We start from the raw sequence: 26,180 nt of genomic DNA on the forward strand, positions 1-26,180 counted from the left end.
GAAGGAAAGAAGGAAAGAAGGAAAGAAGGAAAGAAGGAAAGAAGGAAGGAAGGAAGGAAGGAAGGAAGGAAGGAAGGAAGGAAAGAAGGAAAGAAGGAAAGAAGGAAAGAAGGAAAGAAGGAAGGAAGGAAGGAAGGAAGGAAGGAAGGAAGGAAGGAAAGAAGGAAAGAAGGAAAGAAGGAAAGAAGGAAAGAAGGAAGGAAGGAAGGAAGGAAGGAAGGAAGGAAGGAAGGAAAGAAGGAAAGAAGGAAAGAAGGAAAGAAGGAAAGAAGGAAGGAAGGAAGGAAGGAAGGAAGGAAGGAAGGAAGGAAAGAAGGAAAGAAGGAAAGAAGGAAAGAAGGAAAGAAGGAAGGAAGGAATTAAGTCTCTCCATTATTCAAAATTCTGCCCTCTGGTGCCTATTTTCACATTCCAGCCCTTCAAATATTTGAAGCTGCAATCTGTATTCCTAAAAACTACCTCTCTTCCAGACCAAACATCATCAATTCCCTTGACTATTCTTCTGGCTGCTCTCTAGCATGTGGCACCAAAAAAATTGCATATGTACTCATGATATGGCTCAAACATCACTAAGTAGAGGGTAAAAATTTCTTCCCTTAATAGGGACACTATATTTCTATTAGGACCGGACCTCTGATTTCATTTGTATAGGGAACTCCCAGAAAAGAAATTCCCCCTATCAATACAGGTTAGCAACTGTTGTTCTACACACACTGTTTTAAAGAATTGCTTGGCATTCTGGAAAGTTAAGCAATTTGCCCAGGTTTCACATAGCCAACATGTACCAAAGGTATAACTTGAACCCAAGACTTGTTACCTCTCAGGCTGGCTTTTGAGCAAATATCCTGGGAAATTCACTTAAACTGTTTACCTCAGTTTCCTCATCTATACAATAGGGATAATAGCACCTGCCTCCCAAGGTTGTTGTAAATATCAAATGAGATAATAGTGGCAAAGTGCTTAGAGAAGAGGCTGGCACAAAGGAGATACTATATAAATGTTAACTATTATTAATACATTATTATTATCATATCCCATTGTCACTCACATATGTACAAATATATCTATTTTATATGTATATATATATGTATGTATTTTTGTAGAACCAAATGCAATAACTGGTTCCACAAAAATACCTTTTTATCTTCCAGAGACATCTCAAACTCAACGTTTCCAAATTAGTACTCATTATTTCCCACCCTACTCTACCAGCTTCCCATCTTCCAGGCTTCCCTATTACCATCACAGGCATCGCCCATCCTTCTGTTCTACCTACCAGGTTCTCGGTGTTATCCTAGTCTCCTTCCTCTCTCCTTCACTCGACATATCTAAGCAGCTGTCCATCACCACATCCTTCACATCTGACTCCTTCTCTACACTCACACAGCCACCACTTTAGTACGTTCTCATCCTCTCTCGCCTCCACTATGGCAATCACTCTCCCTGCTCCAAGTTTCTCCTGCTGTGACCCATCCTACACACAGCTGCCAAAGTGATTTTCCTAAATCTAATCTAGATCTAATCATGTTACCTTCCCCAACTTTTTAAATCAACTCAAGGGGCTTCCTGTTTGCCTCTAGGAGAAAATAGAAACTCTTTTTGTTTGGTGCCTGCTTGGCCCCAAATTACCTTCCCACACTCTCCAGCCCAACTGAACTGGCCATCTAGCTGTTCCTGACTCACAATCATCTAGAAGGATCAAGAAAGGGTCCTTGCTGAAGTGTTGAATAAAGTTAAGAACTCTAAAAGGTGGAAATAAAGGATTGTTCTCCAGAGAAGGGGAGAGCCTCGGCAGGGGCATACAGATGGGAGACAGAATGAATGGCAGTTTGGCAAAAGAAGGCAGGTGGACTGCATTTCTAAACTTTTTTCAACCAGTTCTGTTTCAACCACAAAAACATCCATATCAGCATGGATTATGTCTTTAAGGATTTGGTTCTATTTAGGATGCTACTTTTATAAAAAAAAATCTCTATAAAACACAAAAGGAAAACATCCAATAAAAGAAATCCCCTTCACACCTCTTACTCACCTGCATGAGTTCGTTGCTCTCTATTAGATTGTCCTCCAGCATCTCCTGAGTCAGTCTTCCCATGGTACTGTAGAATTCATCAGCAGTTTCACAGCATTCTATCTGTCTGTATTAAAAAACAAAATTCTTTCCCATGTATGCACATAAAAGCACATTACCAGGATATATGCTTCATGACATTGTAATTATCCTCCATTAAGTCACCAAACTATAATAAAATAAATGACTAAATTCCTGGCCTGGAAATCCACTTGTTACCCTTTGACACATTGTCCGTGAAAGCTGACATTTTGATGTCAATGTAACATTTGTGAAACATTTACAATACTGGTCTCACTTGATCTTTTTTTTTTAACCCTTACCTTCTCACTCAGAATCGATACTAAGTATTGGTTCCAAAGCAGAAGAGCAGTAAGGGCTAAGCAACTGGGGATGTGACTTGCCTAGGGTCACACAGCTAGGAAGTATCTGAAAACTGATTTGAACCCAGGACCTCCCACCTCCAGGCCTGATTCTATCTACTGAGTGACCTAGCTGTCCCTGGTCTTGCTTAATCTTTAAAACAACCCTATAAAGAAGTAGGTGTTACCAGAAGAATTATTATCCCCATTTTGTGGAGGGAGGAAACTGAATCTTGGTGAGCTAGATAATGTCACAGACAAGATTTCAATTCATATCTTCCTGGCTTCAGATCCAGCATTCCATCTGTTTTGCCATATTGATCTAAAATACCAACCAAAACTGGTTGCTAAAAATAAAAATCTGCCCCCTGTGGACGAATTGCTGTTCATTATCTGAAAATTGCTATTGTTAATAGATGGTTTTTTTAAGAACGTAGAGATAAAACCATAGAGAAAGTAAAAAATGAAAACATCCAGTTTCAATGATATACACACAGGGTTGCTCAAAAGTCTTTCTACAGCTTTCAGCATCAATAGCTTACATGAATTAAGCCTCCATAGCTTAAAATTGCACTGAGCCTTTTGGAACAGGTTATATTTTGGTGATTCTTTATCACGTGGTAGGGCCTCATTAAAAGTTAAATTTTTGCCATCCACCTTACAGAATTTATTATAAAGCACTAGATTCTGGAACAGTTTAAAATCTCTTCCTTCTTCCAAAAAGAAGAGAATTCTTCCAGACTGAGGATGCCAAATATTTCTGTTTCATACAGCTGGATTAAAGTGCTAGGTTTGGTGCTCTTCTGTCTTTGTCTGGGAAGGGGAAGATGGAGCTACTCACCCACCACTAACAGAACAAGTATTTTGAAGAGCAACTCCATTTTTTCTCAAATGTGCTGATGTACAATGAGCCATCCCTACGCTCTTGTTCAATCCACTTGTGATCAACAATACACTTTTTTTTAACACAGGCAGGGGGAAAAGTGTGATAAAGAAAAGAAAGCCTTTGTGGATTTGCCTATCATATGCTCCCAGCAAGTTGTATGCTAGAGGGATACAAATTTAATTAGAATGGACAAAACATATTGCTGGGGCATCTAGGTGGCACAGTGTGGGGGAAAAAAACAGAGCCAGGAAATAGAAGGTCCTGGGTTCAAAACTGGTCTCAAACACTTTCTAGCTGAGTGATCCTGGGCAAGTCACTTAACTCCAACTGCCTAGCCATTACTAATGACATTGAGTATCCATTCTAAGAAAATAAGGGTTCAAAGAAAAAAAAATATGACTCTCTAGCTACAGTTTATCCATCTGCTGAACATCATAGAAATTCTCATAACTACACCAATAACATATAGCTATGTAGTTTGCATCATATTCTTCATAGATTTTCCATATTAATAGCATTTATTTTAACAATGAGCTGAGTTTAAATGAAGTACTTGTATGAAACCTTATCTTTATGGGCATAAAATATGCATCACCCCTCTCTTAGTCTTCCATCATTAACATCTGAATAACATCACATTCTAGACTGGTTTGCTACTTTAATTCCTCACAGCCATCTCCTTTGAAGGTCACTCTTTTTCTCACCCCAATAAACACCTAACAGAATGCCTGGCACATAGTAGGCACTTAATGAGTGCCCATGAATGCTTGACTTCGTTGCTGGACCAGGAAGCAGGGTTAGCATATTCTCTGCTTCCTGATGCTGCTTCCAGACCTTTTATATACCACTGTTCCTCAGCAACCTCTTATTTCTTCTTAAAACCCTTGAAATCTATTTCTCCATCCTTGTTGCTGTCATCTATAGACCTCCATGGAGGTCACTCTCCCAACTTTCTCAATGACTTTATGAACTAACTCACTACCTCAACCCTGGACAGTTCCCTAGTTGACTTGGCCATTCATGTTGATGACTGCCCCTGATCTCCCACTGCAATTCTTTGATTACAATGGCTTCTTTCTCCACTTCACTTTAAACATGAATCTTGGACCTCACCATTTCATGAAACAATCCCCAGTGAAAATCCCAATCTTAAAATGCTACTGTCTGATCATAACCTCATTCATTCATACTAAATCAGAGGAATTTGAAGCAATGGAGAAATTTTTCTATCCATCGAGATTTCCAGTCCCCACTCTATTATCCCAATTCATCTCTCCTGTTCTGATTTCACTTACATCCATTGCCATTATTGATTTTAAATCCACTTTAATAATTCACTAGCTACCATCCTAGAACCCTTCACTTTCCACTTTTGCTGACCCCATGCTTTAGAGGCTGTCCATATCGAGTTCTCTAATTCTGTCCCTAGTTTGCCAAATGGCACTCAAGAAAGCCACTCAACTAGTTTTAGCTAGGACATGATCTCAGGGCCTCACTACTATTGTACATTCCTTGTATCCTTCTCTTATTGGCCCGTTATATCATTCCTCACAACAACTGTTGCAAACTTTTCCTATTCTCCTCAAATCATCAAATACGCTCTTATTACCTGAATTTAAAATTGATGATTTTGCCTGATACTCCTCTAAAGAATATTGGGACCATCCATTTGTGCTCCCTCAACTATCCTTCTCTACTCCCCCACATTTTTAAGCCTCATTACTTATTTTCCTTCTTTTTTCTAGGTATAGAGAGGAAGAGATGGCCCTACTCCTCAGTAAGGATAATCTAAAGTCTTTAACCCCATCCCCTATATCTTTGATACCATTTTTCTTTCCTCCTCTAAGAACTCGCTCCAAAAATCATGCCCCACCTTCATAAATATTTTCAGTCTTCTCCTCTCTCCTTCTTCCTTTCCATCTACCGAAAAACACTTCAGATTTCCAATACTGAAAAAGGCTTGGCCTTTCCAACCCATCTAACTATTGTTCCAACTTTCTTCCCCTTCACTGGAAAATTTCTTGGGAGAAAAAAAAAAGTTGTCCATAAGCAATGTTTCTACTTCCTCATCACTTACAATCTCCTTAACTTTTATTATTTAATATATATGTCCCTCCCCATTCTACTGAAACTGTTCTCTCAAAGGTCACCAATAATGTCTCTAAATGTCAACTATCACTTCCCAGGCCTCTCCCTCCTTATCAACTCTCTCTGCAACCTTTCACACTGTCTACTATCCTCTCCTGCATGATATACTCTCTTTCTTTAGCCTCATATTTTCTTGCTCTCTAACCCCTTCTCCTACCTCCTTTGATAGTTTCTTATCTTATTTCAGTATTTTCCTTGGTTCTGTCCTAGATTTTTTTCACTTTTCCCTACATTTTCTTCCTTAGAAATCTCATTTCCTCACAGAGCTTCAACCTCTATGCCAAAGACTTAAATCTCTATATACAATCTTGATTTCTCTTCTGAGCCCCAGACTCAGACTCACATGTTCAACTGTCACTAGGACACTTTTACCTCCTCATCAAATAGTACCTCAAATTCATCAAGTCCAAAATAGTCACTCTTCTCCTTTTGACTTTTTTTGACTCATTTATGTCAGGGATATTACTATTCAATTTGTCTTCCATGTTTGAAACTTTGATGTTACCTCTTTCTTCTCTTTCACTTCAATTACCTCCAAACTACTCATTCTACTCTTATAATGTTTCTCAAATCCATCCCTTCATCTCTATTCCCACTGCTACCATCCTTTGTTATTATACCAGCCTTGTAGAAGGTCTTCCTACCTCAATTCTCTTCTCTCTCTAATCTAGCCTTCATACTGCTTCCAAACTCAGTTCTTTATGCCCAGATAAAATCATACCTGATCAAAAATTTCTCCATTGCTTCAAATTCCTCTACCTGATATCCAGCACCCTACAAAAGGTACTCCCCTGCTTTTCCAATTTTATCTTCTATTATTCTCCTGTCTATTATCTATTCCTTCCCATAAATCCTACCTACCAACTAAACCAGACTATTCTGTGCCTCCCAAGCAAGTATTTTGCTAGCTTCTTGCCTTTGCTCACATTATTTCCTATGCCTCCATTTTTCTCTTTCTATCTCTTCATGTACAGAATTTCTTTTTGCCTTTGAAAGTCCAAATCAACAGCTACATTTTCCATGAAATCTTCCCTTAGTCTCCTTCCTTCACTAAGTAGTAATGGCCTTTTCCCCTCAAAGATTTCACAAAGTTCTTTGATTTATACTTTTTAATGTACTTATTACATACCATTTTGTAGTTATATTTATTTGGACAATTGGAAATTAATAAAAAATCAAAAACAGGAACTAAACAAAATATACTGACACTAATTATTTTATCCAAAAGTTTAACCAATTGAATTGAACTGCTACAAGAAGAAAACTAAAAGAGCCTCAAAAGCAACTTAGTCATGGGGCAGCTGGGTAGCTCAGTGGATTGAGAGCCAGGCCTAGAGACAGGAGGTCCTAGGGTCAAATCCAGCCTCAGACACTTCCCAGCTGTGTGACCCTGGGCAAGTCACTTGACCCCCATTGCCTACCCTTACCAATCTTCCACCTATACGTCAATACACAGAAGTTAAGGGTTTAAAATTAAAAAAAAATAAAGCAACTTAGTCAGCAAACATAAAAAATTATGAGCCAAACAGAGAAAGATGTCTGCCAAAGAATACCACATTAAGAAACTCATTTGTGAAATTTGACAAGAAGGATGATGAACAATTACAGGAGGTATTATCTCATAAAGAAATGAGAAGCAATGGTGTAGAAAGCCAAACCATAAAGAAAACTTGGCAAAATATCCAGATAAACAAAAAAATCAAGAGTATTTAAGGATGAAAATGGAAGGAGGAATACAAACTGAATAAAAATAAAGTATTTGGAAAACCAAAATAACAAAATTTTATGGAGAACATCAAGAACAATATAATTACCACAGTTGGACCCTAACATCATAGTATTAGATGGCATTATAGATGAAGTAGAAATGGTGCTAAAGGGACCAGAATTGGAGAAAAGAGGCCAGTGTCACTGGATCACAGAGTATGTGGAAGGAAGGAAGGAAGGAAGGAAGGTGGGAAGGGGTCAGTCAGATTGTTATGGGCTTTAATTTTAATTCTGTAAATTATACTCAGAAAGTCCCATACATAGGATGTATCAAAGACCAGACTTGAAATCAAGTCTTTCTGACTCCAAGGCTGGCCTTCTATCCATAATGATGCATTATCTCTTCTGTGATCCAAATAAGTATGGAAAAACAGATGGGACTAGAGATTAAGAGTAGGACTATTTTATTCCAAATTAAAACACCTCTGGGGCTTTGGCTTGTATTCACTCAGCCTCTTTTGGGATCACTTAGCTGGAGAGGCATCATTGGAGAAAAGGTACATATCAGAAGAAAATGAAAAAGTAAATCAATACCACAGCTCAATCCCATATAAGGAAGCCAATATCTTCAGCTGAAAAAAATGATAGACCTTGAAACAAAAGCAATGAGAATATCTGGATTTGGTGGGTTTTTTTTTTTAAGTTTAAAACAGTAAGTTCAATTATAAAGGAGAAACCTCCTGCCTTCAGGCACATAATGTACTATTTTTTTAATAGATGAAAGAAAGAGGCAAGTAACTTCTGCCAGGTCAACAGCTATGGAGAGAGAGAAGGGGGAAGGATCAGATGACAGGTCTATTGATTTCCGGTACAATGTTGTTTGCACCAGGTAAATAGTAGCTGATATTTTCCTTGTACCTTTCCCCACAAAAAGCGTGCTGAGTGTAGTAAGGTAAAAGGCTTATCTCAGCCAAAGTAGCAAAATCAACCAACCAACACATCAGTCTAACATCCAACAGTATGGACAAATGAATATAAATCTGCAAGTGGAAGAAGTCAAACAAATTTTCCACAATATTACTCGACATCCAATAAAGTAGGTAATACATTAGAAAGTCTAGAACCATTCTCTATGATTATTAAAAGAATTAGTAAGCTCATAAAATAAGATGACAATCAGATCAGGTCACTTTCATAAATATGCCTATAGAGAAAGTTCTTTTTTAAAAAAAAAACTTTTCCTTCTGACTTATAATCAATACTGAGGGCAGCTGGGTAGCTCAGTGGAGCGAGAGTCAGGCCTAGAGACAGGAGGTCCTAGGTTCAAATCTGGCCTCAGATACTTCCCAGCTGTGTGACCTTGGGCAAGTCACTTGACCACCATTGCCCACCCTTACCAATCTTCCACCTATGAGACAATACACCGAAGTACAAGGGTTAAAAAAAAATAAAAATAAAAATAATCAATACTGAGTATAGGTTCCAAGGCAGATGAGCAGTAAGGGCTAGACAACTAGGATTAAGTGACTTGCCCAGGATCACACAGCTAGGAAGTGTTTGAAGAAACATTTGAACACAGCACCTCCTATTTCTGGACCTGGCACTCTATCCACTGAGCCACCCAGATGTCCCTTACAGAGCAATTTCTTAGCCAAACAAGGAATAGGAGTGATCATAAAGGATAAAATAAATCATTTTAGTTACATGAAATTGAAAAGCTTTTTAGAAAACAAAACTGATGTAAATTAACATAAGGAGAAAAGCTATGTATTGGGGAGAAAAATCTTTGTATCAAATATCTCTAATAAATATCTGACAACTGTTGTGAGGAAGGTTATTATTTAGTTGTTATGTAGGAGACTTAGCAGGAAGGGCTGGAGAATTCCACATGGAATGGGGAAGCAAGAAATGGCTTGCTCTCTCTCTGAGGAGGACTCCATGGTGGTTGGGACAAGCTGTAACTGACCCTGGGAGACCTCAGAGCTAGTGGAGTTGCACCCTGATTCCCTGGGATCCTGGAGAGTGGTGAAGATTGAAAGCAGAGGACAACAACCCTGCAAGGCAACACTGAGTAGGGAAGTGGCCTGTGAACTGGTGGACAGCTTGCAGACTTCAATCCCTACCTGGCTACATCAGTTCTGGAGGAGTTGGTTCCTGGCATCCTGTAACATCCCTGGAAGAACTGTGAGATCCCAAGTTCAAGCCCTCTTCCCCAGGTCCTTAACCAAGCTGTCAAAGCCTGGCAGAAGCCAGGTTGGCTAGGGATCTTACCCTTTTTGACTCCAGTCCTGGGTTGTTAGCCATAGTTTAACTAACCCCCTTTCCAATCCCCTCATATTATAATTAAACTGATTCCCTGTGTGTTTTAGTAGTTTTAGGTCCTCACTGTGTGTATGTATTAATCTGTATTTATTCCAGGCTGGGGGGGGGGGGCTGAGTGACAGTTGGTCAGGCTTAACTGTCATTTCAGTCAATGGTCTTTCCCTTGTAGTTAAACCTGGTTCCCTGGCTTGTAAAGTCTTTCCCATTGTCCCTTCCTGTCTCCTATCCACCCACAGAGCCTATATTTAAGGCACCTTCCCTGGTTTTTCCCGATTATACAACCAAGATACATAAGGAATGGATACATATAAGCTAGATATAGATATAGACATATAGATATACATATATAAATATATAAGATCAAGAACCTTGAAGGATATGAGGATAACAAAAACATATGAAGGACTGTTTCAAATTACTAATAAATCAGAAAAAGGCAAATCAAAAGAACTCTGGGATTTTAACTCACATCCAGCAAAACAGCAAGGATTCTAAAGATAGACACTAGTCAATACTAGAGGGGCTGCAGAAAAATAGACACATTAATACACTGTTAATTAGTCTAACTAATTAGTCTAACTGGGGAAATAATTTGGAAATATGTTTTAGACAGCTAGGTAACCAAAAGGAGAGAATACTAGACTTGGAGTCAGGAAGATATGAGTTCAAATTCCACCTAAGATACTTGTTAGCAAGCTATAAATTAATTTTCCCCAGAAAGTAGTTTTATTCATCTGTAAAATAGAGATAATAATAGATAGCACATATTTCAGATGATTATTGTTGAGATCAGATGAAATAGTGTTTGTAAAGTATTTTGAAAACCTTTAAATGATAACAAATGCTGGTTGTTATTAAAATGTTTAAATGTCTAAAATGTTTATATGCTTTGACCTAGAGATTCCACTGCTGGAATCATATTCCAAGGAGATCATAGACAGAAAAGGCTCACATGCACCAAAATATTCCTTGTTGTGATAGGAAAGAATTGGAAACAAAGTAGATAACTACATAAATTTTTGTACATGGATGTAATGGAATATTACAGCACCATAAGAAATTGCTAATCACTACAGTAGTCTATTACCTCCTCAGTACAGATTAATAGTAGTATTGAATTTCAGTATTCTGTCAATCCTTGATTCTATGGGAATGGACAACAAGGATAAAATAAAATAGCAGAGTTAGAAGGATCCTTAGAGATCCCCTAATCCAAACCCTTCATTTTAGAAAAGAAAGCAGGGATTGTGTCTTATCTAAACTTTGCCAAAGGAGCAGTATGTTTGCATATAATCTAATATGACACTTTATTCAAAAGTTCTCCCTCTTCTACTTCCCCTGACCACTATTTAATGTAGAGTCTGCAGAATCAGAATCCTGGCAAGTGAAAAATCAAAAATTGACATCACTTCACCATTTCCTTAGTATAAAACAGACCTGAGGAGCTTTAGACCTACTCTGTAGTGATTAGGTAGTAGATGGCCATTCAGACTTATAGACTTTGACTCAGCTGAACCAACTCAAAGTGTCCTCATTTCTTAACCTCCTTAAATATTCTCCCACTATGGCAAAATAAAACTATTTTTGCTAACTCAAAAAATTTAATCAAGAATTGACTGTATCTGAAATCTCTGAAGGCTAAGGTTGCTGAATAAAGTTCAGTCCTTCAATGTTTCACATGTCTATACTTATTATTTATATATTTTAGGATAAGCATGACTTAAATGTCTTAATCTCTATTACAAAGCAAAACAAAAATCACTTACTCTCCTAATTTTGCCCAGATTGCCAGGGATACTCTCAGTATGATTTCAGAACCTTCAAAGAAGACAGAATCCCAGATCTTTAAAACTGTGTGATTAGGAAGGCATGTGGCAAAGAGAGTCAGGAACCACTGCATGGTGAAGACATTTGTAAGTGGAGGTTCATATCCACCTGGAAGAAAAAAAATACATCGAGTTTCTCTTCTGATTTGATGGCTTAAAGAACATCCAAATCCATCTCTTTCCAAAGTTGTCAACTTTTCTTGCTTCTTCCAAATTTCTAAAATTCAATCAAATCGCAGAATCTTAATGTTGGAAGGGTTGTCATTCAAACTCCTATCTTATGCATGAAATCTTCCTCAATTGTAGCCTATAAAACCAAGTTTCTTATACCAGGTCCCCTCCGAACCAAAATGGAAAATTGAGTCAACTGATCTCAAAGAGAAATTTTAGATGATATTAAATAGCCACCAAGATTTTCTTTTCTTTTTTATTTTAATTGCTTATTTTTTCCAATGGTTACATAATTCATGTTGTCTCCCTTCCCTCTTCCCTTTCCCCTCCCAGAGTAGACAAGCAATTCCACTGGGTTATACAAGTATTATCACTCAAAGCCTATTTCTCTATTATTCATTTTTGTAATAGAGTAATTTTTTAAAAAACCAAAACCCCAAATCATATACCCACATAGATAAATGATAAATCATGTTTTCTTCCGCATTTCTACTTCAACATTTCTTTCTCTAGATGAGTCACCAAAATTTTTAATGAATATATATAAATATACCTTAGAATACATATACCTTAGAATTCTAATATAAGATAGTAGAATATATCTAATAGAAAATAGAATATATATATACACATATATATATATATATCTTGGAATTATTTTTAATTCTTAAATTTTCCTCCAGATTTTAAAATGAAAGCTAGACATCTCATATTCAGGAATATTTTTAAAAGAGCAATGGTTAACCACTGTTTTAAAAAATTTCAATCCTTTTCTTTCTGGTATCCTAAAGCATAGAGGAGGGTCTGTGTATTGATGGACTTGTAAGTGGAGGATGGGATGTGCATGCTAGCTGACAACTCCCCTAGAAGGTAGCTCATTCTCCTGTTGGCACTCGTACCATGGATTATTGGGGAAGGCTACATAGTAGTGGTTTTCAAATTAGAATAGTCTATCTTTGCTTGAAGGGCTTTCTCCACTATCTGTCTAGTGTCTGATTAAAGGGGGAATTAGCAGAACTCTCTCAGACCATGGTTGGTCCCACAAGCTATCATAGTTAAGAGAAAATAAATATAGCATGAGGGAATTCCTAGAGGCAAGAGGAAGAGGCATTTCAATACCAAGGTATTTTTACTGTAACTTGGTCAAAAACTAGATTCCTTGTCACCTCTGCAGCCTTTAAAAGCACATGCAAAACAAGAATTCATAATGAATGGAAATGAATAAGAAATGCTCCAAGTTGGCTTTCAATCTGGCCAAGTTATGCAATTAATGAAAGATGAATTTAATGGATGAAATGATGAAGCCAATGCATTACATCATTAGTTCTCAGGTTTGGTTTGGTTTGGGTTTTTTTTTCTACCACTGAAGAAGTTATGTTGAGGCATCTACACCATCTCATCTCCATTTGTGAGACTGCTAGTTAAAATTTATTCAACATCATTCTTGTGAAGTGCCTACTATGTGCTATGTACTGGGCATTAATACACACAGGCAAAAAATAAAAATAGTGCCTATCAGGAGCAGCTAAGTGGTTCAGTGGACTGAGAGGCATACCCAGAGATGGGAGATCCTTGGTTCAAATCTGACCTAAGACATTTCCAAGCTACGTGACCCTGGGCAAGTCACTTAATCCCCATTGCCTAGCCCTTAATGCTTTTCTGCCTTAGAACCAATACATAGACAGAAGGTAAGGACTTTTTTTTAAATTGTAACTAACCTTAAGGAGTTTATACCCTACTGGAGAATACAACAAAGATGGAATAAGAAATACCAAGATAATTTGAATTTGGGGTGAAACTTGTTTCTCCTCTCTCAAAAAGGTCCATTTAAGGACAATTGTTCTCGTGAACCTGGCCAATTTAATCAGAGAGACAAGACATTCAACACAACATCATGGTCTTGGTCTTTACCTCCTCCTTCCCTGTTTGAAGCTCTCTGAAGAGTATCCAGATGCTGAGATAATTCAGGAAGTTTCATTCTCAAGAGATCTCTGAAGACTGCCATGTCCACAGATAATGCCCAGAGATTATTAACAAAGTAGCTTTCTGGAAGTACCTTATCAATGAGGTAAATCATGATCTGAAGAACAAATAGAGAAGAACCTAATTACCTAACATCTTCAATTCCTGCTCAGAGGAAATAAAAATATTCCAGTTGGCAAAGGTACTGAGAGCCAAAATCCTGTATCCCTCTCCAAATGTTCCACATTTCAGTGGATGATTTATATATACAATAACAAGAGACAAACACAATTATCCTGATAATTAAAATCAAACAAGTGTGTTGCTCTCTCAGCTCTTTATATGGGCTGCTGGATCTGAATGCTCATGAAAATTAGCTGCAATTTATAAACCCTCTGCTCTACTTTGACCCCAGAAAAGGACCACAAGTTCCTATCTCAACAGCCATTACAGAAAGCTCAGTTTTTATTATGCCACCCAGCAAAACAGGTAGTATATTCACCCACTATTAGAAACTCTGGGTTTCAGTGCCACTGGGCATAGATATCTCCCCTCCACTGTAGTTTAAAACAAGTCTTCATCTTTGTTAATGACCAGTTTGGGGGTGGATAGGTGGCTCAGTGGATAGAGAGGCATGCCTGAAGACAGAAAGGTCCTAGGTTCAATTTTGACCTCAGACACTTTCTAGATGAATGACCCTGAGCAAGTCACTTAACCCCCATTGCCTAGCCCTTACTGCTCTTCTGCCTTTGAACCAATACTTAGCCTCAATTCTAAGACAGAAAGTAAGGGTTTTAAAAGGTTTACATGGTTTAATCAAAGCAAACAGCCTTTCCAAATTTCATTTTTTTGAATATGGATTTCCATCAAGACAAGATCCAGACTCCTCACATAAGTGATTTTAGCTTAAATTCTTTTGGAATGCTTTATCTATCACATCTTCTAGGACATAAGCAATTTCAATTAAATCCCACTAGAAGCTCTCAGCACCATATAATTTTGCCTTTTCTGTCACTTATCATCTCTTCTGCTTCCAAATATTCATGAGGAAGCAAAAGTTCAGCTCCTTAAAAGACTTGTTCTCAGAGTTAGGAAAAAAACCATCACAAAGGCTGGTCCTACATTTGGGGAAATGAGATGCTTGTCTATGTTGTGATTCATCAAATATAAATATATAGTTTTGCAACAACAAAAAAGGGTTTGCAAAATGTTTTCCATTTATTGTCTCATTTGATCCTCATGACCTTTGAAAGAAGCATTGTTATCAAAATTGTTCAGAGAAGGAAACTGAGGGTCAGAGAAACTGTTATACCCAGAGTCATATACCTTATACGTATCTAAAGCCAATTTGAACCAACTCTCACTTCAAGTTAGGCACATGTCTACTATAATATATAGTATCAAACAATTCTGTATTCCCTTAAAACAAATGATAACTAAAAATAAACAGAAACACTGACTTGCCAAGAAACAATTCTCACCACTCAGTGACTGCTTTTAATCTGACAAGTGGGAAGGAGGGGTGGCATAGTACATAGAAAACATGCTAAAATGAACATATATCATTAGGGAAAGGAAAATAAGACTTTGGAAGGATCTCTTCTTTGGTATTTTCCCATTAGAATAGAGTAAGCCATTCTAGAAAGTTACTGTCACCTTGAAAGGTAAAAAGGCACTTGTCTCTGGTGACAAGAAACTAAGGAAGAGTAAATTTCAGAGGAGGAAACATGGTAGCAATGAGTCTTAGGTAGCTAAACTGAAGCTTGGTATAATATGGGGAAAAGCCAGCTTAAAAGGGATCCACCTGGGCTCTAGGGTGGGAGGAAGGGCATGACAATGCCAGGACAAGAGGACAAGTTTTAATTGATGGGACTCCAGGAAAGTCATTGGGAATTGCAGAACCTTGACTAGGAGGATCTCTGAAGTCTACAAAGACTTTAGAAGTTACAGAATCATCTAATTAGAGCTGAATGGACCTTGGAGGTAATCTAGTCCAATCCTCTCACTTTACAGAAACAGATTTAGAGAGGTTAAAGGTCTAGGATCATGCAACTCCTAAGTGTTTGAGGTGGGATTTGAACCCAGGTCTTTCTGATTTCAAGTGCAAATATATTTATTACATCAAACTGCCTCTCACTTAGTCTTTCTGTTTTATTGTTTTAGATTTATATTTCATTGGCAGGAAAACCTAGGTTCAAGATCTGCCTCCCTCTACCACACACTAGTTGTGTTATCTTGGGCAAGACACTTCAGTCAAAGAGCACTTGGGGAGTCTGCACTCCTTAAGTCACAGAGGAGATGCTGGATTGCACTAGCAGAGCCTCCTTATCAAGAATTTCTTATTCCAATGAAATCACAGGTCTAGTCTAAACATGGTCTATGTGCATACATATATGCATACATGTAAAACAAGACATCATTCTGTTTCCCAACCTGATTCTTCTAATTCTTATAATAAAATAGAATTTCTTACTTAAAGACATCTCGAGATTCAATATGAGGGTGACTTCAGAAGTACAGTATTTGGTTGACTTACTCTCATACTAAACCTGAAAGGCTTAATATATGAATGAAGATATCAATGTTCTTTAGCATTTTTATAAGGGAAACTGACCCAAATTGTTCTTAGCAGTTAGGTCAAAAATAAACAGTAACACAAAGCTGAAATCTTGCACCAGCTGCTAAAAATAAAAATAAGTTGACACTCATCTGATAAATCTATCCTTTCCTGGCAACTGCTTTACGAAGAGAATATACATTTTTAAAGGCAAATTAGCATGTGCCAAAAACCTATGGGAGTGCACTTTTTTTTTTGCATTAGGAGTGTTACTGCAACAATCATTTCCAAACTGCATATTAAATCTCTAGTCACAAGGTCCAAAAAGCCCTAAGGACATAAGACGTTTTTTCAGTGTATGTCACTTATTTCCTTTGAGAGAAAAGTAAAATAAAAATATGCTCAGTTTCTCAAAATGTTTCTTGCTCATCTCTGCAGCTGGAAGGGACGTTAGAGGTCATCTAGACTAACCCTTCCCTTTTTATAAATAGCATTAGCCAATGTTTGGTCTAGCAGACCATTATTCCCCAGTACTATACTTTCTGAGTACTAAGTCCAGCCATCCTTCATATCATAAAAAAGCAAACATCAGAACCAGAAGCATCTTAAAAGATTTGACTATTTATTTGCAAGCTCATAAAAACATCAATAGAGATAAATCAATGATTGAATGAATAAATGAACAAGTAAACAAATAAGACTTTAGTAGTTCGCTTTTCATGAACAAAATGTACTGCTAATGAGTTAGTAACTTCAATCCACCCAAATTGCTAGAACTTCTATTTGCTGTGACCAAAAAAAAAAAAACTGTTCAAAATATTCTCAGCATTCTTTGAGAACAAATAAAACAAACAGATAAAACATTTGGTTTTCAGTAACTAAAAAAAAAAGTCACAAGATTTTTTTTCTCTATACAGACACCACAAGATTCACTTCCAAGCCTTTTTTCCAGACAAACTCAACCCTACCACCCCATCCAAAAAAGAAAATAAAGGGGGAAAAAAATCACATTAAAAGTTGCAGAAAATCCAGCCAGATTTTGTCACTGATTGCTTTTATATCTCAAGGTTTTATATTCTTTTATATTTTATTTTATATGTATTTATATATATTTATTTTTATAATATATATAATAATAAATATATATTTATAAATAAAATAGTTATATATGTAAATATATAAATATATATTATATTGTATATATATAATACATATTTTATATGCTTTTATATTCCCACAGGCAATTGGATAGACTCACTTTTAGAGCATCTCCTTCATTGCCTTCCATCACTTCTAAGATAAGTGCAGCTAGGATATTAAAGCCTTGGCAATACCCAACAGACTTGTTCCATCGAGCATAAGCCAGCAGAACTCTCTTTAGCACCACTCTGTCTTGCTCTGCTTCCTGGCCACAGTAAGAGCTGCAGCCTGTTCGGTGAAGATCCTAAAAGTGGGGAGAGAGAGATTGAAAGGGAGAAAACAGGATAGACAATTTAGCATCGTATTATGGAAAATTTCTCCAAAAGCTATTAGTCTGCCAAAGTATTTACCAAACTACCAAACTGTGACCAGCTACTTACATACTTCGCACAATTTCAGCAATGAGAGAGAGAGAGAAAGGATTCTAAAAACCTAAGGAACTTAAAAGAAAACAATTTGACATTATTATGAGTTCTTTTCCATTTTTATTTCCCTACAGTCTGATTTCATTCAGGTATATGTAATCTAATTTATTTTGAAGTCTGTATTTTTACACAAACTTTCACACATTGTAATTTCTGATATTTTTTTCTTTTTTTTAATTTTGAACTTGACTAATCTTACTTAGGTACAGTTTGGTTTTATTTAAGTATATAAGAAATTTAATATAGTAGTGACTACACTACCTTATTTATCTATATCCCTTCTGAGCCTCCTTTCTCCTCTCTTCTGTTTATTTTTTAAATAATTCACTTATGATTTTTACTTCTAAGTTTATGGCTTGTTTGGTTTTTATTTGGGGATGAGTGGCTATCACTACCATTATCCTTCCATTATTCTTTTCCCTGTTGCTATTTCCTTCATTTTCTTTGATGGAATTATCCATTGTTTCTATTATTTATTCCTTGACTTACACCCATCTTTAATATTAAATCATTTAGTTTCCATTTAAACTTGAATCTTCTCTTCAAATGCCACTCATTGATTATAATTTTTGTTTTTTGGAGTGTCAGTAAAGGAAGTATTTAACATTTCTGCTTTTTTACATTTGTTTATGGGAATTTCATACCCTAGCACAAAGACAATTTTTATAAAAGTGCTACAGATAACTGTCAGATACACTTGCTTCTTTCTATACCCATTTATTATCAGAGATGTATGTGTCACAAAAAACAACTTTTCTAAAATTTTATTCACTTTGTTTCTCATTTTGTTGTTGTTATTGTTAGTATTGTTGGATTTGTTTTATTCTGAATGGAGCACATTGACATCTGTAATAATTTTACTGTTTATTTCTCCCTTTCAACTAAGTTTTCTTTTAAATATACAAATGACATGCATTTTGGTCTATGTTTTTTAAATATTGATACTATTTAATTATTTGTGATGCCTTTAAACATCATGTATTTTCTCTTCTTATCTTTTAACAAGATTTATTTTTGCTATTGGTTTGTCTGAGATCATGATTATTTCCTCAATGTTTTATTTTTATAATTCGCCTAAAGCATAATAAATTCTGCTTCAGACCCTCATCTTAGCTCAGCAAAAGTAAGAATAAGATGAAAGTCACAGAGCTGTCCCTGACTCCTGCTGTGACTCAGAGGCTTGTACTACCTCCTCCTCTGTTCTTGCACAGAGATCCATAGGGGTAACACTGTCCCTGACTGCTGCTCAAGCAAGCAAAGGATGAGATTCCTATGGTTTCAGGCCCAAATTACCAATGTTGGCTTCCCTCTCCTGTGCTTTGTCCCAACTCAAAGGAACATCAGGCTTCTGTCCCCTATCCTTGAGCATTAGTAATCAGTGTAATCCTATCACAACTATTGGCAGAATAAATGAATGCACAATGAGAAAGCATTTGTTAGGCACAAAGCACTTTGTTCAATACAAATGGGAAACCAAAATAATCCTTTCTTGTCAAGGAGCTCATACTCAAACAAGAAAAAACATCAATACAGAGTTATCCCTTCCATATCATAGGGGTCAGGGGCACAGTGCCCCCAGGCTGGAAAATCTGAACAAAAAATTTTGGTGCTCCCTTTGTACCAGACAAGAAGTCTAATTTTTTTTCTTTTTCTTTTATGGGTGTTTATAGTACCTATTGTGAAATTTGGGGTTAGATATGCATTTCTGAGTTTCTAAATTTTTTCTGTGTCATCTGTTGGCCTTTGCATGTCATCTGTCCTCAAAACTCCCCCCAAATTCCCATTTAATTTCTTATGTCTACCCATGATGCAATGAAACCTCAATGAGAAAAGTCACAACATGGAAGGGATAAATGTATCTAAAGGGCTAGGCTGCAAGTCAAATGAGAAAATCCAATGGCCCTGAGGGTCCAGCAGCAAATAAGAGACTAATGTACATAAAACTAGACCTTTTTCTAATGTTTAAGCATAAGTCAGGGCCAAGGAGTTTGGGGGGCAAGAATTTTTCTTTCTGTTACATGAAGCACATAATAGGTGCTTCATGAACCATTGTTGGTTGGTTAGCTGGTTGACTGGTCCTTCGGTTGCTTGGTGGGAGCAGCAGAATCCAGAAGCAAGTGCTAGGTTAATATCCACAAGAGTTGCTCCCTTAAATGATGGCTCTTAACCAATAACTCTAGTCCAACTATAACTAATATGGAATTAGGTCTTAATTAATGATGCATGCAAAACCCAGTGGAATTGTGCGTCGGCTAAGGGGGGTTAGGGAGATTTGGGGGAGAGAGAAAGAACATGAAACGTAACTATGGGGAAATATTCAAAATAAAAATTAAAAAAAATAAAAGGAGCTTAACTGTATGGTCAAAAAATAATAAATAATAAATAATGGCTCTGTGGATTGGGCTGGAAATAGGACCAAAGCTCTAATGAGTATTGCTATTACTACGGCTCTTGGGCTCACTTGCCCATCACTGGCAGTTGACTGGCAGGTGATAATGGTGGTAATGGCCAGAATGTTGAGCCCTGCTCTACAGGGACTGCTGCTTCCTCAGTGATGGCTACAAAAGGACAATGGCCAGGCTGAAAGCAGATAAATATCGATCCGTATACTTTTACCACTAGTTTTTAGACAAATTTTTGAGAGAGAAATTGCCATTTTTTTTCCATTCTACTAAATGTATACTAAAGTTAGTCACCAGGTCTCTAAATAAACAGTTATCTATTCTATTAATATTTATTTATTATAATATGTCTACATTATATCCATATTATATTATAATTATATAGGTAATATAGATATAACATATATTATATAATATTATAATATATCTATAATAGAATAGAATATTTATTCTAGTTATATATAAAAAAAGACCATTACAATAGGGTGGAAAATAGAGTCATTGTGTTAGGTGCCCTCTTGGAGAGAAAAAGGCATTTTGTTCACTATCACTTGACCTTAGATAAAAGAAACATTTGTTTTAATTTTTAATAAAGGTGATATCTGTGATTATTACTATGTAGAGTCTGTGTTTGCATGAAATTATTCAGAAACTGAAACAGTTTTGTGCATATGTTCTAGCAACAAAATTCTTTTGTAAAATGAGTAATACTTTAACTTGAGTCAAGCAAAAAGAAAGCCGCTTATCTCTGTCCTGCATGTTTTCTAGCATCAAAGCACAGCTGAATCATGCATAATGTATACGGTTCTTTTTTAATCACACAGTTCAATGTAAATGCCATCAATGATTAATTTAGGATTCTGTCTGAGAACAAATATTCCTCTAGACACAAGTGTGTCAATAAATATAAGTCAGAGTGGTAGACATTTCAACTAGTATTGCCTACTTACGAGAAAGCATACACATATACATATATGTATGTATGTGTGTGTATTTCAAAACTCTATTCAACTTTTTTTTTAGTTTTATCTTTATTTTATTCCAATAACAAACATCTATTCAACTTTTAAGGCCAAAAGACTCCAACAAAACAACAGTATTAATTCCAACATAAACATGAAATCAATGATGATCCAATTCTTGTAGTTTCAGAATTATGCCCTTCATATGTGAAGATGATGCTTTTGGACCAGGTCACCATCACAAGAAAATATTTTATGTTGTTCACTTTTTTCAGATGGGTTCTTCATGACCCCTTTTTGGGGTTTTCTTGGCAAAGATACTAGAGTGGTTATATCAAAGACTACCAACCCTGCTTTCAGCTTGTCATCCTCTCTTTCTAGCCATTGTTCAGAAGAAAAAAAAAACCTTCTCCAGCTCATTTTACCAATGAGGAAACTGAGGCAAACAAGGTTAAATAATTTGCCCAGCTTCCCCCAGCTAGTAAGTGTCTGAGGCCAAATTTGAACTCAGGTCTTCCTGACTCCAGGTCCAATGTACCACCTAGGTACCCCCCCCAAAAAAAACTTGAATCTTTTTTCATTATTCAATATGTAGCTGTAGATTAGTAATGATCTACTCATCCACACTCTCCCAGCTAGTCCCTTATAGTGCTTCCCAGCTCTCCCAAATTAATTAACTTTCTGAACTGAAGAAATCTGGATACAGATCAAGACATACTATATTTTACCTAATTTCTTCATTTTTCTATTGTATGTTCAAATTTTATTTCACAAAATAACTAATAATGGGGAAATGTTTTACATTGTTATACATATAAAATCTATACTAGATTGCTTGTCATCTCCAGCAGAGGAGAGAGGAATAAAGGAGAAAAGGAAGGTAAGAATTTGGCTTAAACTTTTCAAAAAAAGGTTAAAACGGTTTTCTCATGTAATTGAAGAACAAAATAAAATATTCTTTTTTTAAATTAATAACATTTCTTTTTCCAGCATAGATTAAGAACACAGTCTGGAAACATGGAACTAAAATCTAAAGAAAACTGGTCCAACTCAAAATCAAACCAATGATCTTGGCTACGTTAGCCCTAGGCTCTAAATATGCCAAATCAGTCTGAGCACTTGTCTTAGAATTTCCATTAAAGTCTAATATTCTATTAGCTAACCTTATCAGCAAATGTCAAACTTTTTAAAAGTAGAAATAATCTAATTAAAGTCAAATCACTTTAAAATTGAAATAACTTTCCTTTTGAAACTTCCAATGCTGGATTTTACAATCAACCAAAAATCTACTTTGGTGAACACATTGTGGGGATAAAGGATTTTTAAATAGCTCATCACCCTCTCCAGAAAGAAAGTACTTGCACTACAAGTTAGTGATAACCCATAAAAACTTCCCATAGCATTTTCAAAGAATTAGCACAGCCAGTGTTTTACATAAAAGATGCAGACAACGGAGAAATCTTTAGACTACACAGAAATGAAGACACTACTCATGAAATAAGAGTAAAAACCTGAGGCATTCATCCCATAAGATCTGTTTATGCAGACTTCAACATCCATTTTGCTAACCATTAGGACAATAAGCCACATGCTAGGACAATTACCTTTACTATCTGAATTCCCATGGAATCGTCATCAGGGTTACTTCTTTCATTGAAAGTGAAGCGCATGGTTTTATCCCAATCGATGGCTATACTATGTAAGTAGTGGTCTGCCAAGGTCAACCAAACCTAGAACAATGTAATACACTCAAGTAAAATTATGCAGTTTCTACTTTTTCTTTATTGAGAGAAATTAATAGTTCCTATACAAATTGTAGCAACATGTGGAAATCTGCATGGGCCTTACCTAAATTTGGAGGACCAATTAGAGCAATTTAAAGGCATTAAGCTCCCAAATCATCAATGCCTGAATGTCACACAAGGACTTTCTACTAAAAATCTACAAAATGATGAATCATTTGTTTGCTCTACTTGGGTAGGTGAGTTGTAATTTGAAACCTACATTATTATCAGGACCCTTTTAAAAGTATATGAATACTTCATTTGGTTTAACCAGCCCTAAATATTCAACTAAACTTAGGTAAATCATTCCATCAATAAATATCTGTTAAGTACTTACTATGTGCCTGCACTGTGTCAAGTTCTATGGATGCAAAAAAGAGATACAGATAGTTTCTGCCCTTGAAGAGCTCACAGTCTAATGGGAGGAGGGGGGGACAAGCCAACAAACATGTACAAACAAGCTATATATGAGATAATTTAAAAATCATTAAAAAAGAGAAAGCATTAGAATTAAGAGGTATGGGGAAAGTCTTCTTTTAGAATATTTTAATTGGCATTTAAAGGAAACCAGGAAAGTCAGCAGATGGAAATAAGGAGGCCCAGGAGATGGGTGGTGGTGGTGGTGATGGTGGTTGTCCTTTGTACTCAAAGAGGACCAAAATGACATTTCAGGTGATATCATTTGACTCATGCACAAATTAGATTTAAGGGAGACAGAATTGCACAAAGTCTTGGCCTCACTCTCTCTCCCAGAGTCATCCAAGTCCAGTGAAAAGAAAAAAGTCAAGATGACTGGTAATGGGGGCAGGTAGAGAGAAGCCTACATTCCAGAGATGGAGAGTCTTATTTAGGGAACTACAAAGGAAGCTAGTGCCATTGAATCAAAGAGGATTCTTTAGGATTCTTTCTTTATTTTTTAAACCTTTACCTTCTGCTTGAAATTGATAGTAGTTATTGGTTCCAAGGCAGAAGAATGGTAAAGACTAGGCAATTGGGGTTAAGTGACTTGCCCAGGGTTATACATAACCAGGAAGGGTCTCTGAGGCTAGATTTTAATCCAGGCCCTCCCATCTCCAGACCTATCTCTCAATCCACTGAGCCCCCTACCTGCCCATTGGGGATTCTTTCCCAGAGACATAGATCTAACCTAAGTGGGAAGTTTCCTATATTTGGACCATAACACACATGCATATATACATAGATCAAAAATCATGCCACATGAGAGTTAGAATGAATCTTAGTGATCGCAAGACTTTCATTACAGCTTAAAAAACTGAGGATGATAATGGGTAAGCAATGTCCAGAGGAAAAAGTCAGTCTAGAAGTAATATCATAGCTGGAAATCAATTTCTAAATCCATACTTTTATCCAAATTCACCACCATCTCCTGAGACAAAGTTTCATCAAAACCTGAAAGATGACAATAAAAATTTTCTCCCCTTAAACTACCTGAGCAACTGAAGTTTTTATTTTTTCTATATACAATTTTCATAATTATTCCTTTTGTGGTAAACTTTTATACATGGTCAAATTATAAAGTATTATAGTTAAATTTATAACAATCTAATGTTCCACACATGGTAAGTATGTACTGGCCATTTCCAATTACCAATAATGAAACATGTAAGAAGTAGCACAAATGACATCATCAAAGACATGTACTGTAAGAGGAGATAAACCAATCATATAATGATAGGGCAGGATAATAAATGGATAGCCTAACGGCAAAATTGGTATCCACAGAATACTAGAAGACATAGGGAAAGGCTTCCAGGATGGTGTGTAAAGATTCCTTTTGAGGATTTATAGAAGGACAAGAAAAAGAATCAAGCAGGAAGAAAAATTTAACATGGGATTGACATCTATACTAGTGTAAAGAAAACCTACATAGATAAGATCATGAATCAATCAAAAGAATTGGTTAAGGGTTCCGGGTTAAGATGGCGGCAGAGTAAGAAGCAGCTCTAAACCTCTCCTGACCGAAACACACAAAACTCCTCAAGGGGACATAAAAACAAGTCCAGACGAACGGAGGAACCCCACAACAGGGCACAGCGTGGAAGGTACGTGGAATCGAGACATTTCCAAGCTAAAAAGGGCTCTCACTCAAGCGCGAGCTGAGCAACCGCCCCACCCCCACCCCCTCCACACTCACCTATAGCTCTGAACCCAGCTAAAAAGAAATAGAGCAAGTTTGGGGCACCCATCGAGTCATCAGCAGCTCCGGGACCTGTTCCTGAGAGCAGCAAGACTTAGGACCCCATTAAGTCAAGAACGCACGCGAAATCTGAGCGCGCGCGGGAGCGGACGCTGGGAGCGGAGCGCCGGCTGAACAGAGGCGTGGGTGCCGGCTGAGCAGAGGCTTGGGTGGAGGCAAACACAACCAGGAACTAAAGCCTAAGTGGGGAACCAGTGCAGACGGGTATACGACTGTGGAAGTAGCTCCCTGAGACTTGTAAAGAAACCTCCTGCAGAGGTTCAAGCAAGGGAATCCACCAGGGGGCTTGACCTTGGAAAAAACTAGAACTCAGTCCTCAGGAGCCAATAGATCTCAGACAGACACTGAGAGCGAGGATAAACCTGAGAAGCTGCTGGGCTAATGATGGCTAACCAGTTACAGGAAATTCAGAAGAGAAAGAATAATAACAAAAAAAAGAAGTCTTTAACACTCGACAGCTTCTACACAGAGAAAATCCAGACAACCGAGCAAACAGAGGAGGAGAACAAACAACCATCCAGACCCTCCCCAAATAAGGAAAACTCCTCACAACCTATGGAAGAGTTCAAATCTGAGATTTTGAGGAAAATGGAAGAGATCTGGCAAGAAAATAACAGCTTAAAAGGTAGAATCTTGCAACTGGAAAGCGAGGCTCAGAAACCAAATGAACTGATAAGCAAATTGAACACAAGAAATGACCAGATTGAAAAGGAATACCAGAAGATTATGGCCGAAAACAAGAAGATTATGGCCGAAAACCAAAAGATTATGGCCGATTACCAGAAGATTATGGCCGAAAATCAATCCCTAAAGGCTAGAATTGAGCAAGTAGAAACTAATGATCTCTCAAGACAACAAGAACAAATAAAACAAAGCCAAAAGACTGAAAAAATAGAAGAAAACATGAAATATCTCAATGAGAGAGTGACAGACCAAGAAAACCGGTCTAGAAGAGACAATTTGAGAATAATTGGTCTTCCAGAAAAACCAGAAATTAATAAAAACCTGGACTCTATACTAACAGAAATAATTCAGCAAAATTGCCCTGAAGTCCTACAACAAGAGGGCAATATAGACATTGAAAGGATTCATAGAACACCTGCGGCATTCGATCAAGAAAGGAAAACACCAAGAAACATCATTGCAAAATTCAAGAGTTTCCAAGCAAAAGAAAAAA

General features: G+C 36.9%; 1 protein-coding gene across 1 annotated transcript in view; it reads right to left on the reverse strand.

Moving 5' to 3' along the window:
• The window catches only part of TBC1D30 (TBC1 domain family member 30), a 55,944-nt gene that overhangs the window by 16,450 nt on the left and 13,314 nt on the right, over nucleotides 1-26,180 (reverse strand). Inside the window, exons 2-6 of the mRNA XM_044679210.1 lie at nucleotides 22,606-22,731; nucleotides 17,271-17,456; nucleotides 13,405-13,573; nucleotides 11,263-11,431; nucleotides 2,033-2,138 (exon numbers count right to left, since the gene is read on the reverse strand). Coding sequence (XP_044535145.1) covers nucleotides 2,033-2,138; nucleotides 11,263-11,431; nucleotides 13,405-13,573; nucleotides 17,271-17,456; nucleotides 22,606-22,731 — 756 coding nt within the window. The remainder of the gene's footprint in view (nucleotides 1-2,032; nucleotides 2,139-11,262; nucleotides 11,432-13,404; nucleotides 13,574-17,270; nucleotides 17,457-22,605; nucleotides 22,732-26,180) is intronic.

This window comes from Gracilinanus agilis, chromosome 5 (assembly GCF_016433145.1).
Source record: "Gracilinanus agilis isolate LMUSP501 chromosome 5, AgileGrace, whole genome shotgun sequence".
NCBI classification, from domain to species: domain Eukaryota; kingdom Metazoa; phylum Chordata; class Mammalia; order Didelphimorphia; family Didelphidae; genus Gracilinanus; species Gracilinanus agilis.